This window comes from Cannabis sativa, chromosome 4 (genome assembly GCF_029168945.1).
Source record: "Cannabis sativa cultivar Pink pepper isolate KNU-18-1 chromosome 4, ASM2916894v1, whole genome shotgun sequence".
Classification (NCBI taxonomy): Eukaryota; Viridiplantae; Streptophyta; class Magnoliopsida; order Rosales; family Cannabaceae; genus Cannabis; species Cannabis sativa.
The window spans coordinates 75,634,974-75,652,718 of NC_083604.1; the positions used below are offsets into that span (position 1 = coordinate 75,634,974).

At 28.1% G+C, this 17,745-nt stretch overlaps 1 protein-coding gene across 1 annotated transcript; it reads left to right on the top strand.

Moving 5' to 3' along the window:
- Positions 1–4,977: 4,977 nt before the first annotated feature.
- LOC115714840 (spermidine coumaroyl-CoA acyltransferase) lies at positions 4,978–7,842 on the top strand. The gene is made up of 2 exons (XM_030643600.2): positions 4,978–5,874; positions 7,166–7,842. The coding sequence occupies exons 1-2, from the start codon at positions 5,069–5,071 to the stop codon at positions 7,710–7,712; spliced, it is 1,353 nt and encodes a 450-aa protein (XP_030499460.2). The 5' UTR covers positions 4,978–5,068; the 3' UTR covers positions 7,713–7,842.
- The last annotated feature ends 9,903 nt before the right edge of the window (positions 7,843–17,745 follow it).

A 17,745-nucleotide genomic window follows, 5' to 3' on the forward strand; every position in this document is an offset into this window, starting at 1 on the left:
TATACGTTTTTTTCAATTCAATTTCTCCATCTATATAGCAATTTTAACTAAATACAAAATTTATGTAATATCTATCTATATATCTATATAATATTGATGTTAAACAATATAAAATGACATCCTAGAGTTATGTTTCATATTTTTATTTTTTCAATTTTTTTATTTATTTAGAATTTTTATTATTACCTCAAGATAAAAATTTGTAACAAAAAATAACTATGTATTATTTGTATAATTTTATTATTTATGTTTGTATTAATATTTTTTTTTATTAATTATTACAACTATTTGTTTTCTTCTATTAAAAAAACTATTTATATTCTTTGTATAGTTTTTATTTTTTTAATGTTCGTATATAGTCCCAAATACAATTGTTTATTGGGTTAAAATTTTAGAGTTTAGTTATATATTAATGTTTATATATATGTATAAATAAAGGAAAGCATAAGAGCATTGATGTGGCATCTTTTCCTTCCATTTCTCTATTTTCTCTATTTTCTTATGTTTTGTAATTTTTTTCTATTGAATAATAAGAAATAAATAATGTAACCTCCCCATTCTTAATTTTTTATAATCTATTAGTATTCTTTTAAACTATTAGTATTCTCATCTATATATATAGATATTTTATTACACCCAAAAAATATGATATATGTATAGTAATTTTGTAAACCTATATAATTGATTAATCTTTTAACAATTCAAAATATATGCATAGATATTTATATAGCTATATTTATATATCTATCTATATATCTATCTATCTATATATCTATATAAAGGAATGTTTTAAGGAGATGATGTGGCATCTTAAGCTTCTTATAATCTCTAATACTTATTTTTTACTTTTTTTAATTATTTTTTTCTTTTTAAATTGTGTTAAGTGTAACTTATCTACTTTTAATTTAATTATTTTTATCTCTTTTATTCACATTTCTTAACCTTTCCTCTTCTCTTCACATTTATTTTACATTATTTTTTTAAAACTCAAAAAAGAAAATTACCAATCTTTTTATTATCATATATTTTCTTCAATCTACCATATTTATTTGGTAAGATTTTCATACTCATTATTAGTCAATCAATATTCAATGAATATATGGATGTATAATTTCATTCGAAATGTAAGTTTAAAAAATTAATAAATAATAAATTATTCAATTCAAATAATAACAATTATAATAATTATAATAATAATAATAATAAACCATAAAAAATGAGGTAATATTTTATATGAATTTTTTTCCATTTTTTTGTTTTCTCAATTTTCACATTGTTTAAATTTTTTTTTTTTCATCAATTAAAATCTTTAAATCATTTATTATTTAATAATAAAAGTAGCATTATTTAATTGAAAAAATAAGTGACTTTTCATTTTTTATAACTCATAATCTAATATTATTTTGTGTTTTTCATCATTTTATTTTTCTTATTATTCAAATATATATTTTTCTGGCATTTTTTTAAAATTTTTTACTTTTTCTAATTTAATTTTTTTAAAATTTTAAAATAATAATAATAATAATAACATTCCCTATTTAAATAATTTTAAGCATTATAAATATATATTATTTTCCAATATAAAAATATGCATAAAAGAATAAATTTATATATTTATATTTATTTATATTGTATTTGCTCTTTCATTATTTTTTTTTTAATTTTCTTTTGTTAATTTTTTTCTATTTAATCATTTATGTTCAATATTAATGTAGTTTTATTTAGTTGAAAAAGTTAATGACCTTTCATTTTTATAACTCTAATTCTAAATTATTTTATTATTATAACCCCTTTCTTATTTATTATTTTATTATTAACTCCATTCAATTTATAAAAAATATAATTAATATTCGGTTACAATATAATTATTCCACTTCAAAACTTCTATTAGATTGAATACCACTATATATACATGTATTGGGATGTGCAATATGTAAGGGTTTGTAAATTAGAATATCTTTTAAAATGTAAATTCTTAATTTTCATTACTATTTTGTTTAATGTTGTTTATATATTTTAGTATGTATTATTTTTTTCTTTCTTTGAATCAATCAAACTATGTTTATCATTTTTTTAATTGAAGAAGTTGTCTAATTCTAACACTTTTTTTCAGTATAAATTTTGTCTTCGTCGTAGTCCACCACGGCTCCAACTACAAAGCTTATGGAAAAACAACTCTATTCATTATATTTTTATCATCGAATTCAATACCAATAACGAAATCGTGAATAAAAATAAAATTTTTGTACATCTATAATTGTGATGTTAAAATATGTGAGGTGACATCTTCTTCTTTTAATATTCTTTTTTTCTTTTTTTTTTTTTTAAATTGCAGTGTTTTTTTAATAATTTTTTTCAATTAATGATTATAATAAAAAATATAACATCCTTATCTTTAATCCCTAATAATACTATTAGTTATACGTTTTTTTCAATTCAATTTCTCCATCTATATAGCAATTTTAACTAAATACAAAATTTATGTAATATCTATCTATATATCTATATAATATTGATGTTAAACAATATAAAATGACATCCTAGAGTTATGTTTCATATTTTTATTTTTTCAATTTTTTTATTTATTTAGAATTTTTATTATTACCTCAAGATAAAAATTTGTAACAAAAAATAACTATGTATTATTTGTATAATTTTATTATTTATGTTTGTATTAATATTTTTTTTTATTAATTATTACAACTATTTGTTTTCTTCTATTAAAAAAACTATTTATATTCTTTGTATAGTTTTTATTTTTTTAATGTTCGTATATAGTCCCAAATACAATTGTTTATTGGGTTAAAATTTTAGAGTTTAGTTATATATTAATGTTTATATATATGTATTAATTTTTTATATTCCATTTTCATATTATAAAATTTTCCTAATGTGCTCTATCTTTTTTTATTATTAATCTATATAATTAAACGAGTAACTCACATTTACATTTATTATTATTATTATTATTGGTGTAACTTATGACTACATCTATTATAATCTAATCATATTAAATAATAATAATAATAATAAATTGTATATTATTACAATTAAATTATATGCACAGAACTCATGTCTTTTCATATTTTTTTTATAAATCTTATTATTTATTGTTATATAAGATATTCTTATTCTTATAAATAATATATATGCATGAAATTTATTGAATCTTTTAGTCTTCTAAAATTTCCAATACATATATATTAAAAAATATATTTATAATTTAAATTTATATATATAGTTCATATAAATTGAAAAAAATTATATATATAAATTTTTATGAATTTTATTTTTTAAAAGATTTATTAGTAACTAATATAATATATATTTCCTATGCATATAAGTTTCTAATACTATACAAATGAGTAAAAGACGGTTATATTTTCTAAATCAGAAATAAATTTAAGTGACATCTTATATTCATTTAGTTAAAATTTTAGAGTTTTGAGAATAGCACATATATTTGGTACCAAAAAAGTAATAACAATTTACTGTATACTATATAATATTTTTTTCTTTTACATATTTTATACACAAAATTGTGTATTTTTTTCTTTCTATATAGTCCTATTAGCTTGATTTATTACAAACACTCTTTTTATTATTACACTTTAAGATACAAATTTCATATTGTTAAAACTAATTCTATAATCTAAAATTTTAAATATTTATATAATAACAAACTATCTGAATATTTTTTATAAATATTTGTTTTTTTTTTTTGGTTCATTTATTCAGTAAGTCAAACATATCAAGTAAGTTACACACACAAAAAAAAATAATATTACAGAATAATAAATGATACTTAGATAGTTTTAACATCATTCTTTGTAGCTAAAAGGAAAAAAAGTCTAAATAGGTTTTTAAATAATAATAAAAAAAATTGCATAATCAGTCACAAGACGAGTTTATTAAACTTAAAAATTATTAGTTTTATTTATTTTATTATAAAAATACATGCAATTTCTTTGTTAATTCTACAATTTTTAATATTTGTCATAAAATTACAATTTTCTACATATTTTGACAATAACAAATTATTCGTTTAAAATTTCAAGTGTTATTTCATTTATAATACACACATTAAAATGTTATATTTTATTTTATAAAAAAAAAATATTATATTTTATATTATATCACTTAATTAATATAAAATTTTCAAAATATAAAGATATTACAAAAATTGGGTAACACCGCGCAAAGCGCGGCTTAGTTCCCTAGTATTGTATATTGTAATTATAACATAAATCTCAATAACACATGATTTAACAAGATATATTAGATGGGAAGAAGTTTCTCTTTATATAACGACTAATGCAGTATTTGGCTTGAGCAATCAAATAGTTTATTAATTAAAACAAATAAATAAATAAAAGAGTTGGGATAAAGAGCCAGCACCTCATAAAATTTTGACAAGGTAGTTAGAGCATTTCTAGTGGGAAAAATTTAGAAAATATTTTCTGAAAATATGATGCCGTAAAATATTGAAATGTTATACTATTAGATAGAAAAAGATATTATTTTAAGAAATATATATGGATGGTATATAATATTATTGATGTTATTTATTTTTTTTTTAATAAAAAATTATTATAGTTAAAAGTTAGAATATATATATTAAATAATAATACAGTGAGATTGTAATTATAATATTTTGTAAGGGTACTGTATATATTGAAATATATTTAAAAGTAAGATTAATACAAATAAAGTTTTGGAAAAAAGTATATTATATTTTTAAATAAAATGTAATTTTTTAGTATATATGCTCTAGTTTTGACTAGTATATGAAAGTTTTAACGAACCATATGAGACAGAAATGTAGTCATCGAAAACAGACGTGGCGAGCCCACAACCACACGAAAGACTATTCTAAATTGAGATCAACTCTTAGTAAACCTGTCATTTTGTCTAAACATTATTATCACTGAACATTTCATGCACACTCACCTAACCATAACTTCAAAAAAAAAAAAAAACTCAACGACTCATTAGTACTACTTAATGATCATATATATATATAAAACATTTGTAGTTTACTCAATACCAGACAACAAATTAATCCAAAATGCAAGTTGAAATCTGTGATACTACTTTAATAGTCCCACCAAATTCACCATTCTCCGATGACCACATCGTCCTCTCTCTTTCCCACATCGACAACGACCCCAATCTCCGACTCACCTTCCGTTACCTCCGGGCCTACGTTAACAGTACCACCACCAACCACCCATCAAACCCATTCCACGTCATCTCTTCAGCCCTCTCTTCCGCACTAGTTCCCTACTACCCTCTCACCGGCACCCTCCGATCTCTTCCGGATCGGCGGCTGGAGCTGGTATGTTCAAAAGGTCAAGGCGTCCCCTTTGTACGGGCCAAAGCGAGCTGTACACTTGATTCTCTGGGTTACCTCGATAACCCGGATACCCATTTTGTCGAACAGTTGGTGCCCACCCCAGGTCCGGACGAAGCTCTGGCTCACCCTTGTATGCTTCAGATCACGATGTTTGATTGCGGCGGGTTCACTCTCGGTACCGCACTTCACCACTCGCTCGCTGACGGACTCGGCGCAACTCAGTTCTTCAATGTAATGGCCAAGTTCGCTCGGGGAGAGGGATCGTCGATTATGCCGGTATGGAACCGGGAAAGTTTGTTGGGTCCCCGTAATCCGCCACGTGTCGAGGCGCCGATTCGGGAGTTCTTGAGTTTGAAGAGTGGGTTCTCTGCCTACGAACAATCGATTGGTCCGGTTGTGAGGGAATGCTTTGATGTGAAAGACGAGTGTCTGGATGGGTTTAAGAGCCAATTATTAAAGCATTCTGGTTTGAATTTCACCACGTTTGAAGCTCTCGGAGCTTTCATTTGGCGAGCAAAGTAAGTTTCTTAAACGATTGATCCCAATCTATACTATTTATATTCCTCTGTTTCATCACTTTAATCTAACTTAAAATAAATAATTGGTGTGGGAGAAATTTAGACCATAGTACTCATATCATATACATAGTACTACATAATATTTGTGTTAGTTTGTAAATAATTGATAAAAAGAAAATATAGAATAATATAGTGGTTCTGGATTTCTAGGTTTCTTTTATTCAGCTCTGAATTGAGAGGGGTTCATTAAATACCATTTTAGATATTGTGTTTTGTAAAATTTAATAATTGGAATTTCTATTTTGTTAAATGACAAAATAAATCATGTATTTTTTAAAATTATACAAATAGGATTATGAATTGATTTTTTATCAAAATAAAGATATTATGACAAAACTAATTACATTTTCTGTATTTGTTTTTGTTAGAAATATCTTAAAGTTTGTTATATTAAAAAATAAAATTGTTGAACATTGAATTTCAGGTCCTATTTTTTCCATTTTGAAAAATATAAGATCTATTTTATTATTTACTAAAACAAAGTTTCAAATTAATAACTTTTGCGAAACATAGTATCTAAAATAATATTTAGCCTCAAATTATAGGTAGTAGATACATGTTACAAATTGTGCTAATAATGAGACTGTTATAAATAATAGGCTAATTAGTAATTTTTTCCCCCGAACTTTGACATGTACTAAATCGTGCCCCTGAACTTTTTTGATTGTTAGAAATTCCCCCGAACTATTGAGATTGTTAAATTTAAGGACTTTTGTCTAATTTTATTCAATTTTAATGTTTCAGTGATTATTTATGTACTAAACCATGCTCCCAGACTTTGATATCTACCAAATCATGTCTCTCAAACTTTGATATGTACTAAATCATGCCCCTTGAACTTTCATCTATTTTAGAATTTTTTTACTAAAATTAGACAAAAATCCTTAAACTTAACAATCTCAATAGTTGAGGAAAATTTTTAACGGTCAAAAAAGTTCAAGGGACACGATTTAGTACATGTCAAAATTCGGAGGGAAAAATTACTAATTAGCCTAAATAATAATAGGCCTATTTCAATGCAACGGTTATAAAATAAATGTAACGTTTGAATTTATGATGATTTATTCTAAATTTTGTAGGAATTATATATTAAAAAGTTCAAACAGAACATAATCATAATAATCTGTGTTTACAGCTGACATAAAAATACAATTTTTTTAGATTAGTTTCAATGTTGTATAATTGTAGAGCTCAGTCTTAATTTTGAGCTTTTCATTATTGGAAAAAACAGAGTGAAAGCTTCCAAGATCCCAGGAGATGAGATAGTAAAGTATGCATACTCACTCAACATAAGAAAGATAATGATGCCCCCATTACCAGGGGACTATTGGGGCAACGGTTGTGTTCCAATGTATGCCAAGATGAGAGCCAATGATTTAGTGGAGAAGCCCATTTGGGAAACGGCAGAGGTGATCAAGATGAGCAAAAGAAACGCCACTGAGGAGTACGTACGGTCCTTCATCGACTTTCAGAGCTTACATTATGGTGAAGGCATTACTGTTGGGAAAGAGGTGAGTGGGTTCACGGACTGGAGACACTTAGGACACTCTAATGTTGATTTTGGTTGGGGTGGTCCTGTCACTGTATTACCCCTCTCCACGCACCTTCTTGGGGGGCTCGAACCTTGCTATTTTTTGCCTTACTCTTCGGCCAGTGTAGGGAACAAGGATGGTTTCAAGGTTTCGGTGACTTTAAGAGAGTTTGCTATGCCTGCATTTAAGGTCCAGATGGACAAGTTTAGAAGTGGAGATTTTGCCCTTGTCATAAATAAAGATTAGTTTAACTTTGTAATAAGTTTTTCAATTGAAGCATAATAAAATAAACAGATTCATAAAAATCCCTAAACTGCTATTGATTTCATATTGTCACTTGTGGACATAAATAAAGTATAGATATAGATTCTTATAATTTGGTTTCTGTGGAAATTTGGTTTTATAATGTGTTTATCATGCCTTGTAACAGATTTTTTTTATCAGATTGTGTTGCTTGGATATGTTGTGTGACTTTTTAATAGTGTACTATGTATGATTCTAATAAAAAGATGAGTTAATTAATGGCTTCAGTGTATGTATCTTAATTGTAGTTGGCATACTGTATTGGAGAGGTTACTATCAAACCTTGAAGCTAAATCAACTGGGGCTTACTCTTAATATATTGGCTTTATCTAATTAACAATTTTTATGCTGTGTTGTCTAGTTGGTCTAACGATGGTGTTCAATATACTGAAGTATCATTCATTTGTGGTGTCTCGGATGTACTTGATGATGTTCCAATGACACTTGGAAATGAGGCCAACACTGAGATGTTGGCTCATAAATGGCCAAAAGTATGAATTGCTGGTAGGTTAAATACCCAACTGAATTGAGTGAGAAGCTCTTTAAGGATAGTCAACACAGTGGTGGTGGAACCTATGGACTGGTTAAGAGAAAAAGATTGAGGTATAATGTTAGGTCATTTTTTGGTAATTTAGTTGTTAAAATATTATTTAATTTATTGTGAATTAATTTGATTTTATTGTGCTAATTTTGTGCTTTTAATTGCTATTTTTTTTCAAGGAAGATTTTATTCTCGACTGGTTTTATTTGTTTAGAAAATTTGTCTTACAAGATAAGGAATTCTTTTTATGGAAAGTTGTATGTTTTTTAAAAACTTGACTTACCTTTTTCTAATTGGTGAAATCTGTTTTGTCATGATGATTATAGTAGATTAAATAAACTTTATTTGGCATGTATTAAATACCAAATCGTGACTTGGTCCTTTTTGAAAAGTTTAATGTTTGGTCTTGATCTATTGCAGCAGAGTTCGATTTTGATGCTACAAATCAAAGAATTTTTTAAGAAAAATTTGAACAGTTCGAAAAATGTGTTTGTGGTTGTGTCTAGGATTTTTATGTTCTATAAATAGGACCTAGAGAGCAGCCAAACGTTTTCATATCTTCTAGTTTCATATTTTCATATCTTTCTTTTTGAGAAGAGTGTTTCTTTTGTAAAAGCTTAAAGTGTTCTTCTAGGTTTTTGTATCTTCGTTGTTGTTCTCTTACTGTTCATAGAATAGGTTAAAGAAAAGTTTTGAACAAGCGTGAGTCTTCAGAAGAAGACTTTTTCAAGTCTCATTTTGGGAGGAAGTGAGCATATATCTTAGAGAGAAGATTTGTTTAAGTCTTACTTCGGGAAGATGTAAGCACATATCAATAGCTCAAGGGAATTCACTACTTAGTGTGTTTCAGAGATCATATTAGCAATGTGGATTACAATGGGTTGTGATAAATTATTAAAGGAAATCTAAATTTGTTTAAGTCAATTGCTTTTGTAATTTTTGATACTTTACTAATTGATTTCATTCTCTGGGTGTGGCTCGAGGACTAGGAGTATTTGAAAGAATATTGATACCATGTGTTATCCCAAAATTGGCACTCTGACGTGGCATCACAAGAATGGTGACACGTGGCATCAACTTAGAGCACCTGGTCGGATCAACATGCCGAGCAGGATGCCTCGCTGACATGTCCATAATGGAATACTCAACGAGCCGTGTAGAATGAACAACACTTAGCGAATTCAGCCAAGCACTTCATGAGTCACCAGCTCAATCCCTATAACCCAGGGATCAACTTGCGTGGATATGGCATACGCACGATTCCACTATCGGTGTATACGGCCTCAATCCCACGATCCTGGCATTCAGCAATGATCCCACGATCTTGTGATTATGCGCTTTGTAACGAGAGAGAAAACTCCTCCTCCTCAAGTTTCCTGCCCTATAAATAGTGAGGAATGTTCACTGGGCAGGAGGACAAAAAAAGAGAGATTGATCGAAACTGTATACCAGAGATCATACACCGAAACGCTATAAGCTAAGGCTATCTAAGAATTATATATTCAGAGATATTATTGTAAGAGCTATATGAAAAGGAATCTTCTTCCTTATTCTTAAGTCAATACAACTAACGAGGATTAGGCTATTACCGAACTGCTCAGGGCTGAACTTCTATAAAATTTCTGTGTCTTCTTATTATTATTATTTGCTTTATTACATATTCTTATTACAACATATCGTTTATAGCTTATTAAAAGACTCATTGTCGTTGGCTAAAAGCGAAGTCAACACCATGTATAATTCCTTGGTGTCAAGTTTTAATTTATGCACTATTTATTTATGAATTTGTTTTAATTCTTCAAATTTGTGTTGTACTATGACAAGATTTCAATCTGTTGCTGCAAATCATTACTGTTGTTTTTTTAATTATTGAAATTTAGTATGTATTGACATTTGCAAAAACACACTTTTTCAATTGGTATCAGAGTGGGACACTAAACTCTTCAAATTTATTTTTTTTGCTAATTTTTAGCTTATTTAGATAAGATAGAATAGATTCAAGAGTGTGGTCTTTTAACTATCCTTATTTGACGGTTAGAATGAGGGCCTTTATCAAGTCTCAAGATGAGAAAGTATGGAAAATAATTCTTTCAAGATGGCCTCATTCCATTGTGGTAGATTTCGAAGGTACTTCAAAGTTAAAACCTCAACTCAAATGGTCTACTGAAAATGATAAGTTATTTGCTTACAATAATAACGTTTTACATGCAATATTTAATGGAGTAGGTGAAGGTAAGAGCGACTATTCGTGTCGTGTCGAGACTCATGTATAACAGGATTATGTTTAACCTGAACATGATCCGTTTAATAATCGTGTCAAAAAATAAAACTTGAACACGACCCGTTCATAAACGGATTAACACGACACGACCTGTGTAACCCGTTTACAAGCATATATTGTTTAAACATGTCAACCAATAACATGTTTATGTACTCTAAGTTTTTGATGAAGAAGAAGACGAAGAATAATCTTGGTAGAGTTTTAACTATGTAGGTTGTGATCCTCCCTTCGTATAAAAATAGAATGGTATATATAGGCTAAGTGGTGGGTATGTTCATGCACATGACCCACCTAGGGTTTATGCTTAAAGCCCACTAATAGGGTAAATTACATGCAAAGTCAGAGCTAACTATTGGGTCCCTTGAAAACCATTGTGTCTGTGCATGCTTTAGCTGGACAATGGGAACTATTTTGTATTACATGGACATGTGTCGTTCAAAGGTTAACCTTTAAAAGTAAAGGCCACGTGTCGCCCAAAGCTTTCACCTTTAAAGGCAAAGGTTTATAATATCCGTCTATTAAAAAGATGGTGGAGGTGTGCGCACTACCATGCTCAGACATAGGGGGCAAGATATGATTTTGCGTTAAAAAAAGCATAACTGTCACTTGGTGAACTGGCTTGTATCAAAGGTAGACGTCTGCGATACTCCTGGGCAGTCGACATTCGCATTAGGCCCTTTGAGTATCCGTTCGGGTATCAGTAGGTCAAGCTTCCATATTTGGATCCCTCCGAGTCTGGGAGAGACTAAGCGCCTTCCGCGTCTCAGATGCTAGGACAGGGTGAAGTGGACTTCCATGCATCTTTCAATCTTTTCTTGCTACTGGATCCACGCGGCTTCTTCGGAACAAGATTGTAGTGGAAGATTTTAATTAGGGGAATTATGAGGCTAATCCCTTTCTTTAAATATCATGTGTCGAGTGCTCAAAAACACACATAATATTTACCCCTAAGCTTTTGGGACTCTCTGAGGTCTGGGAGCTTGCAGTACTCTTTCATTTCTTGGAGACAAGTTCTTGACACGTGGTAATTGTTGGGATTGCAGATGCATCCCGTGAGCTGTCACGAAGTAAAAGGGCCATAAAGTGAAGGTACCACGGGCGTGGCACGCATGCGGCGCCTTTAATGTAATTGTTGACAACACGTGACTGTTAGGGGCACGTTTCTTAGGAGGAGTTGCAATGATGGCAAGACAATTGAAATGACTCCTCCTTTAATGAGTACGGTACTCGAGGCGTGCAATGATGAATAATAAACGACAAGAACAAGTTTTAAATGCCAGGTTTTCAACTTCTCATCCATCAGATCAAAATGTGCTTTTTGGAAGAAGAAACCTGGGCCGTCCATTTCAAATTGCAAGGATTCTAACCGAGGTATAAATATGCTCACCCAATTCATTTATTCTTTTTCATCACTTCAGACTTTCAGACTCCCCATTTTCGAATTTTCAAGCCATAACCTCCTATTTTCCAGAAAACTTCTTCTTCATCGTCGTCTCAAACAATGAATGGAAGAGGTCTTCGACTGCCTGATTCAAATCTTTTTAAACCTCTTTTCAGTCCGTTTTCCAGAAGCAGAGTCATTGAACCTCAAATTGTTCCACCCCTAAACTGACAAAAACTTCGACGCTCAAGCCGGCTACGATCGTCTAGTCGACTGGGTTCAACATTCTTGGACATATTCCACGACAACCTTTCCTTTCCGACTCACACAACAAGTAAGTATCTCGACGCTCTGTTGATTATTTACTATTTCATATTGAAGATAGAAATGTTTAGCTCAAGCTAGGTCTAGGATACCTTGCATGTTTGAGTGGTAAAGTGTTATCCATCAATGTACTACTTTTAAAGAGGTGCATTATTTTCGGTATGTTGAATTTTTTTAATTTTTTTTTTTAAATTTTGCAGGATGTCTTAAATAACTATAATATACATGAATATAAAACAAAATTAGACTAAAAAAGTTTATCGGGTGTCGAAACAAATAAGAGTACATCAGTATAACACTTTTAGAAAAGTAGATTGTAGAATTTCTCTAAATTAAATTCTTAATTTCACAAATACATAATATAAATATTAATTAAATATATTAAAAAACAAATGTCATATTTACAATGCACGACATATATGCCGTGCACTGTAACATTAACCTCAAAATAATGTGTCAGGGTGTATATCAGTCAGTTTGGTCGGGTTATAGCATATTTTTACTAACTCAATATAAATATCGCGTTACAAATATTTAATTGTAGCCCGCTCAATTAAAAATTAAAAAAAATTTAACCCACCCAATAATTTTGTCGGTTCGGTTGGGTTAATTCTTCCAAATCGATCTTCATTATTCTTTTAATAATTATTTTTGTTAGTTTCTAGTATTCAAATAATTAGATTTTAAAAAATAAAAATACATTATTTATATTTTAGGCTAAAAAATGTTATATTCTACACTAATTTTAAGAACTTTTAACATAAAATAAATATAATTGAGTGAACATAGAACAATTAAAAAAATATTCATAAAAAATAAAAATAAAAAAAGTAATAATATAGTGTAGATTTTAAATTTCAATTTTAATATCAAAATATAATAAAAATTATTAACTATAAAATCTAAATTTCATATTAAACACTATAAAAGCTAAATTTTTAATACAAAATAGTTTAATTAATGAATGTAATTTATGTAATATATTATATATACTTTTATTAAAATATATAAATTTATTTAATTCGATTTATTCAATTAAGTTAATTGAACAGTTTAAAATAATTTGCAAACCAACTAATATATTTACTGGATAGTTTTAATTTTTATTGTATTATTTTAGATTGTATTTTTTATCGGTTTACTCTTTAATTTGAATAATTTATTGAAATTGGGCAGTTTATAAACTTTTTGAACACCCCTAAGTATAGGGAAATTTACACCCACTACTGATTTTTCCCATTTTATTACATTTATACTGTTCCACGGCAAAAACAACATTTATACTGTTTTTTTTTTTTTTGGCAGTTTACTGCCTTTTAAACAACATTAAACGTTTTTTTTTTAAACAAATTTTTTCTTTTTTTTTTAGCAGTTGCAAACTTTGTACATAAAATATATATATATATATTATAATCTTAAAAAACGTGTGGGGGGTTTTTCTTTTTTTTTTTAATTTTCTTTTAATTAAAATTATATTATATTTTAAAGGTATAAAGGTGTGATGTGACTTGTGTTGTCACTTTAGTGACATATATTTTTTTTTATTATTTTTTTAATTGAAATTGATGATAAAAATATGTCACCTAAAATATTTCAAACTTATTTCTTTCACTCTAATCTCTCTTCTCCATTATTCTCTCTTACTATTCATCATCTTCTTCATTTTTTTCACTCTCTACTTCCTCAAGTTCTCTCTATTTCTCTCCATCAACATATAACTTTTTTATTTTTTTTTCATGTTCAGTTCTTCTTCTTCATCTTCTTTTCTTTTCTTCTTCTTTTTTTTTTTTACTTTTTTGAAGTTCTTAGTTACGTTTTTTTTTAAAATATAAGAGTTAGTGTGGTTTTTTTTTGTTCTAATTTTCCAGATCTTTCTTGCAAATATAGTGCATTTAGTATTGAGGATGTGCACAACATAGTTAATTTTTGATCATTTTTTTCTTTTATTGTTTTATTTGTTTTAGTATTGTTTTAGTATTGTTTTACTGTTGTTTTTCATGATTTTTATTTTTTTTTCATGTTCAGTTCTTCTTCTTCATCTTCTTTTCTTTTCTTCTTCTTCTTTTTTTTTTTTTTAATTTTTTGAAGTTCTTAGTTACGTTTTTTTTTAAAATATAAGAGTTAGTGTGGGTTTTTTTTTGTTCTAATTTTCTAGAACTTTCTTGCAAATATAGTGCATTTAGTATTGGGGATGTGCACAACATAGTTAATTTTTTATCATTTTTTTCTTTTATTGTTTTATTTGTTTTAGTATTGTTTTAGTATTGTTTTACTGTTGTTTTTCATGATTTATTTATTTGATGCCGATTTCACTGCCCTTGCTCCATCTCGCTGGAATTAATAGGTATTTTCTGGGTGTTCTCGTGTTGTTGTGATGGTTATGTCTGTGAGTGTGGAAGATGGAGGCTATAAATACATTTCTTCTTCGTTCTCTTTGGCTATTTTTGTGGTTTTTTTCTTTTGGTTCTCCTATAAATATATTTGACGAGCTCACTCACAAGAGAGTTTTGAGGTGTGTGTTTCTTTTATATTTTTCTAAGTAGTTATATTTGCTTCGTTTGTTTTTGTGTTGTTTCAGTGTTGTTTTAGTAGTTTTTTTTTTTATAATTTTCTAGGTATAGACTTGCAAATATAGTTGATTTTGCATCTGGTGTTGAGGTTGTGCAGCAGATTGTTTGTTTTTTTTAATCATTTTTTTCTTTTGTTTTGTTTGATTGTTTTAGTGTTGTTTTACTGTTGTTTTGCCATGATTATTTATTGACGTCGATTTTACTGCTTTTGTTTATTCTTGCCGGATTTAATGGTTTTTTCTTGGTGATTTCCGTCTCCGGCGTCTCCCCACACACGAACAAGGTTGTTTCCCGTGTGTTTTACTGTTCACAGTAGAAATGAAATGATGTTGGGCTTGGGCAGTACAAAAGTAATGAAATTGGGCTGTGGCAGTATAAATGTTGTTTTTGCCGTGTCCCAGTATAAATGTAAAGTTTTGGTCCAAAAGCAGTATTTTTGTAAAATTCCCTAAGTATATGGTATCTCTTTGGAGAAGAAGCCCACTATATATACAAAGTCTCTTTAGAGTTGGCCTTAACCAAAGAAAAGGATCAACAGATGAAGCCAATCCAACCCCGTAATCTAAGGGTCAAAAATGCCCCAATTGATGAAGATGCGGACTCTGACAGTCAATCATTTTGGCTCTTTTCTTTTCTATTTTTTCTCTCCTTTTCTTTTTTTAGAAACTACAAAAAAGTCAGCATCTAATAACTAAAATTATCATCATCATATTAATTTTCTTCTTATATCCCTAAAATTACGTTCGTTGAAATGGTATAACTAGATTAAATGATATTAATCGCTCAAAATATTCTTTCACAATTTTAATAATTTTCAATTTCATAGCACTTGATTGTCAAGATTTTACAAAATTAAAAAATATAACGTATTAGATGATATAAAGCCACATATTCTAATGTTAACAATTAATATATAAATAGAACAATTTATGTATGCTTGTTTGTTAAACCTTTTAAATGAACATTATTTCCTTAAATTGTTATATAATATTCCTAAACAAAATAGTTGGTGTATTACTCAATGGAGAAAGGACAATAAAGACAATAATATTGGATTGAATCTTTGGTGTGAAAATGAGCTGGAAATATATCTTGAAAAGCATATATTGGTATCAATTTATATAAGACTCAAGGAAGGAAGGTAACTTGGTTTTGGAAATTTGGGGTCTAAAACTATATTTTTCTAAGTCATGTTACCTTCATTTTACTCTAGTGGAAAAATTAAAAATAAAATTGAAGTGAGGCGATTACATATTTTTATATCATATTGATATTTTAATATCTTAATAAGAATTATAGAATAAAAGTGAATTTTATAGAATGACATTTATATTTTCAAACATTTAAATGACTAAACACTTACTTAATATTATTTGACTAGAAAAATATTTGTATAAAGGTCCGAAAAATTTATTTAGACTTAAGCTCCAAATAGTTTAAGATCAGTCATAATATTTTCAGCTAAGGCAACCGCCTCACTTAGTCTACATTTCCCTTGATTTAATCACTAATTATATATTAGTTATTAAGCAATTTAAGGTGCTAAATGATGCAAAAGTGACACTTTAGGAAGGTTAATTAATAATTTTTTATATTGTTTATTAAGTTAAAATAAGTGAGATTCAATACTAAATTGTAGCAATAACAATATATTATATATACAACTTAATTATGATTCTTTTAGCATTTCTCTAAGTGAATATATAAATAATCATGAAATGTCCTATTGTGAGTGGCTGTCCACATAAATCTATATGTTAGTCAAATTCACAGCTATGATTGCTTGTTGATTGTGTTTCTAACTTCCTATAATTAATTAAGAAGAAATATGCAATAAGTTGTGTAAATTTATGATTATCAAGTTAGAAAATATGCAATAATTATTATAAGTTAATTAAAAGGTGTATTAACATCAATCATTTTCAGAAATTTTGACAAACGAGGTTCTTTCATTCTCTTGGTCAAGCATACGTCCCAAGTTGGATAACACTATAAGCCAATATTATAGTACTATTCACCACCATAGAAAGTGTGACCAATTACATCTAATTGACATTAAAATGGAGTTTTCTTGATAGTATTTAGATAAATATATATTTTAATTATTTTTTTTAATGAAAAATCATTTTATTAAACCTCAAACTCAGTTACCAAAATAGATAACAAATCAGTTGGAGTCAGGATGAAAAAAGAGACTCTAGCAACCTTATGAGCCATCAAATTAACTGATCGTTTAATAACAAAAAAATAAACACATTTTGTAACTCAATCATTAATTTTTGACAATCTTCAATGACCATGCCAAATAAAGAACACCACCATCTGACATCACTACAGATTGCCTAAATTATTACAAGACAATCTGATTCCAAGCAGACCTACTTTAGATTTAATCCAACTTAAAGCTTTTTTAATTTCTATAACTTCAGCAAGATGAGGCTCAACCTGCCTATGCACACACTTCCTGAATCCCATGTTTAAAACAATTTTCCTCAACAAATAATGCTGCATCAATATTTATCTTAATATTATTTTCTTGTGGTAAAGTCCAACCCTTCGCACCGTTACCGACCATCAGATTATGTTGTGACGTTTCTACACCATAAATTTAAGCCTTTTCCCATTAATTAAGGTATCTCCTAGTCGATACAATGAACTAAAAAAATTATATTAAGGTGTTGGCAGAATATTTTGGCGTGATACATTTTTCTTTTCATTTCTTTTTCTTTTCTTTGAAGTAATTTGAGAGATCCATGTCAATAAAATTACAAAAAATTTATTACACAACTTATTATTGTTATATTATTTATCAATAATATAATGTGTAGATTAAATACATGTAACAAACTAATATGTAACATATGACATTATATATTATG

Coding starts and splice junctions, on each gene's coding strand:
- LOC115714840 (XM_030643600.2), top strand. CDS start 5,069: ATGCAAGTTGAAATCTGTGATACTACTTTAATAGTCCCACCAAATTCA. Junction 5,875..7,165: donor GCTTTCATTTGGCGAGCAAA/GTAAGTTTCTTA, acceptor TGGAAAAAACAG/AGTGAAAGCTTCCAAGATCC.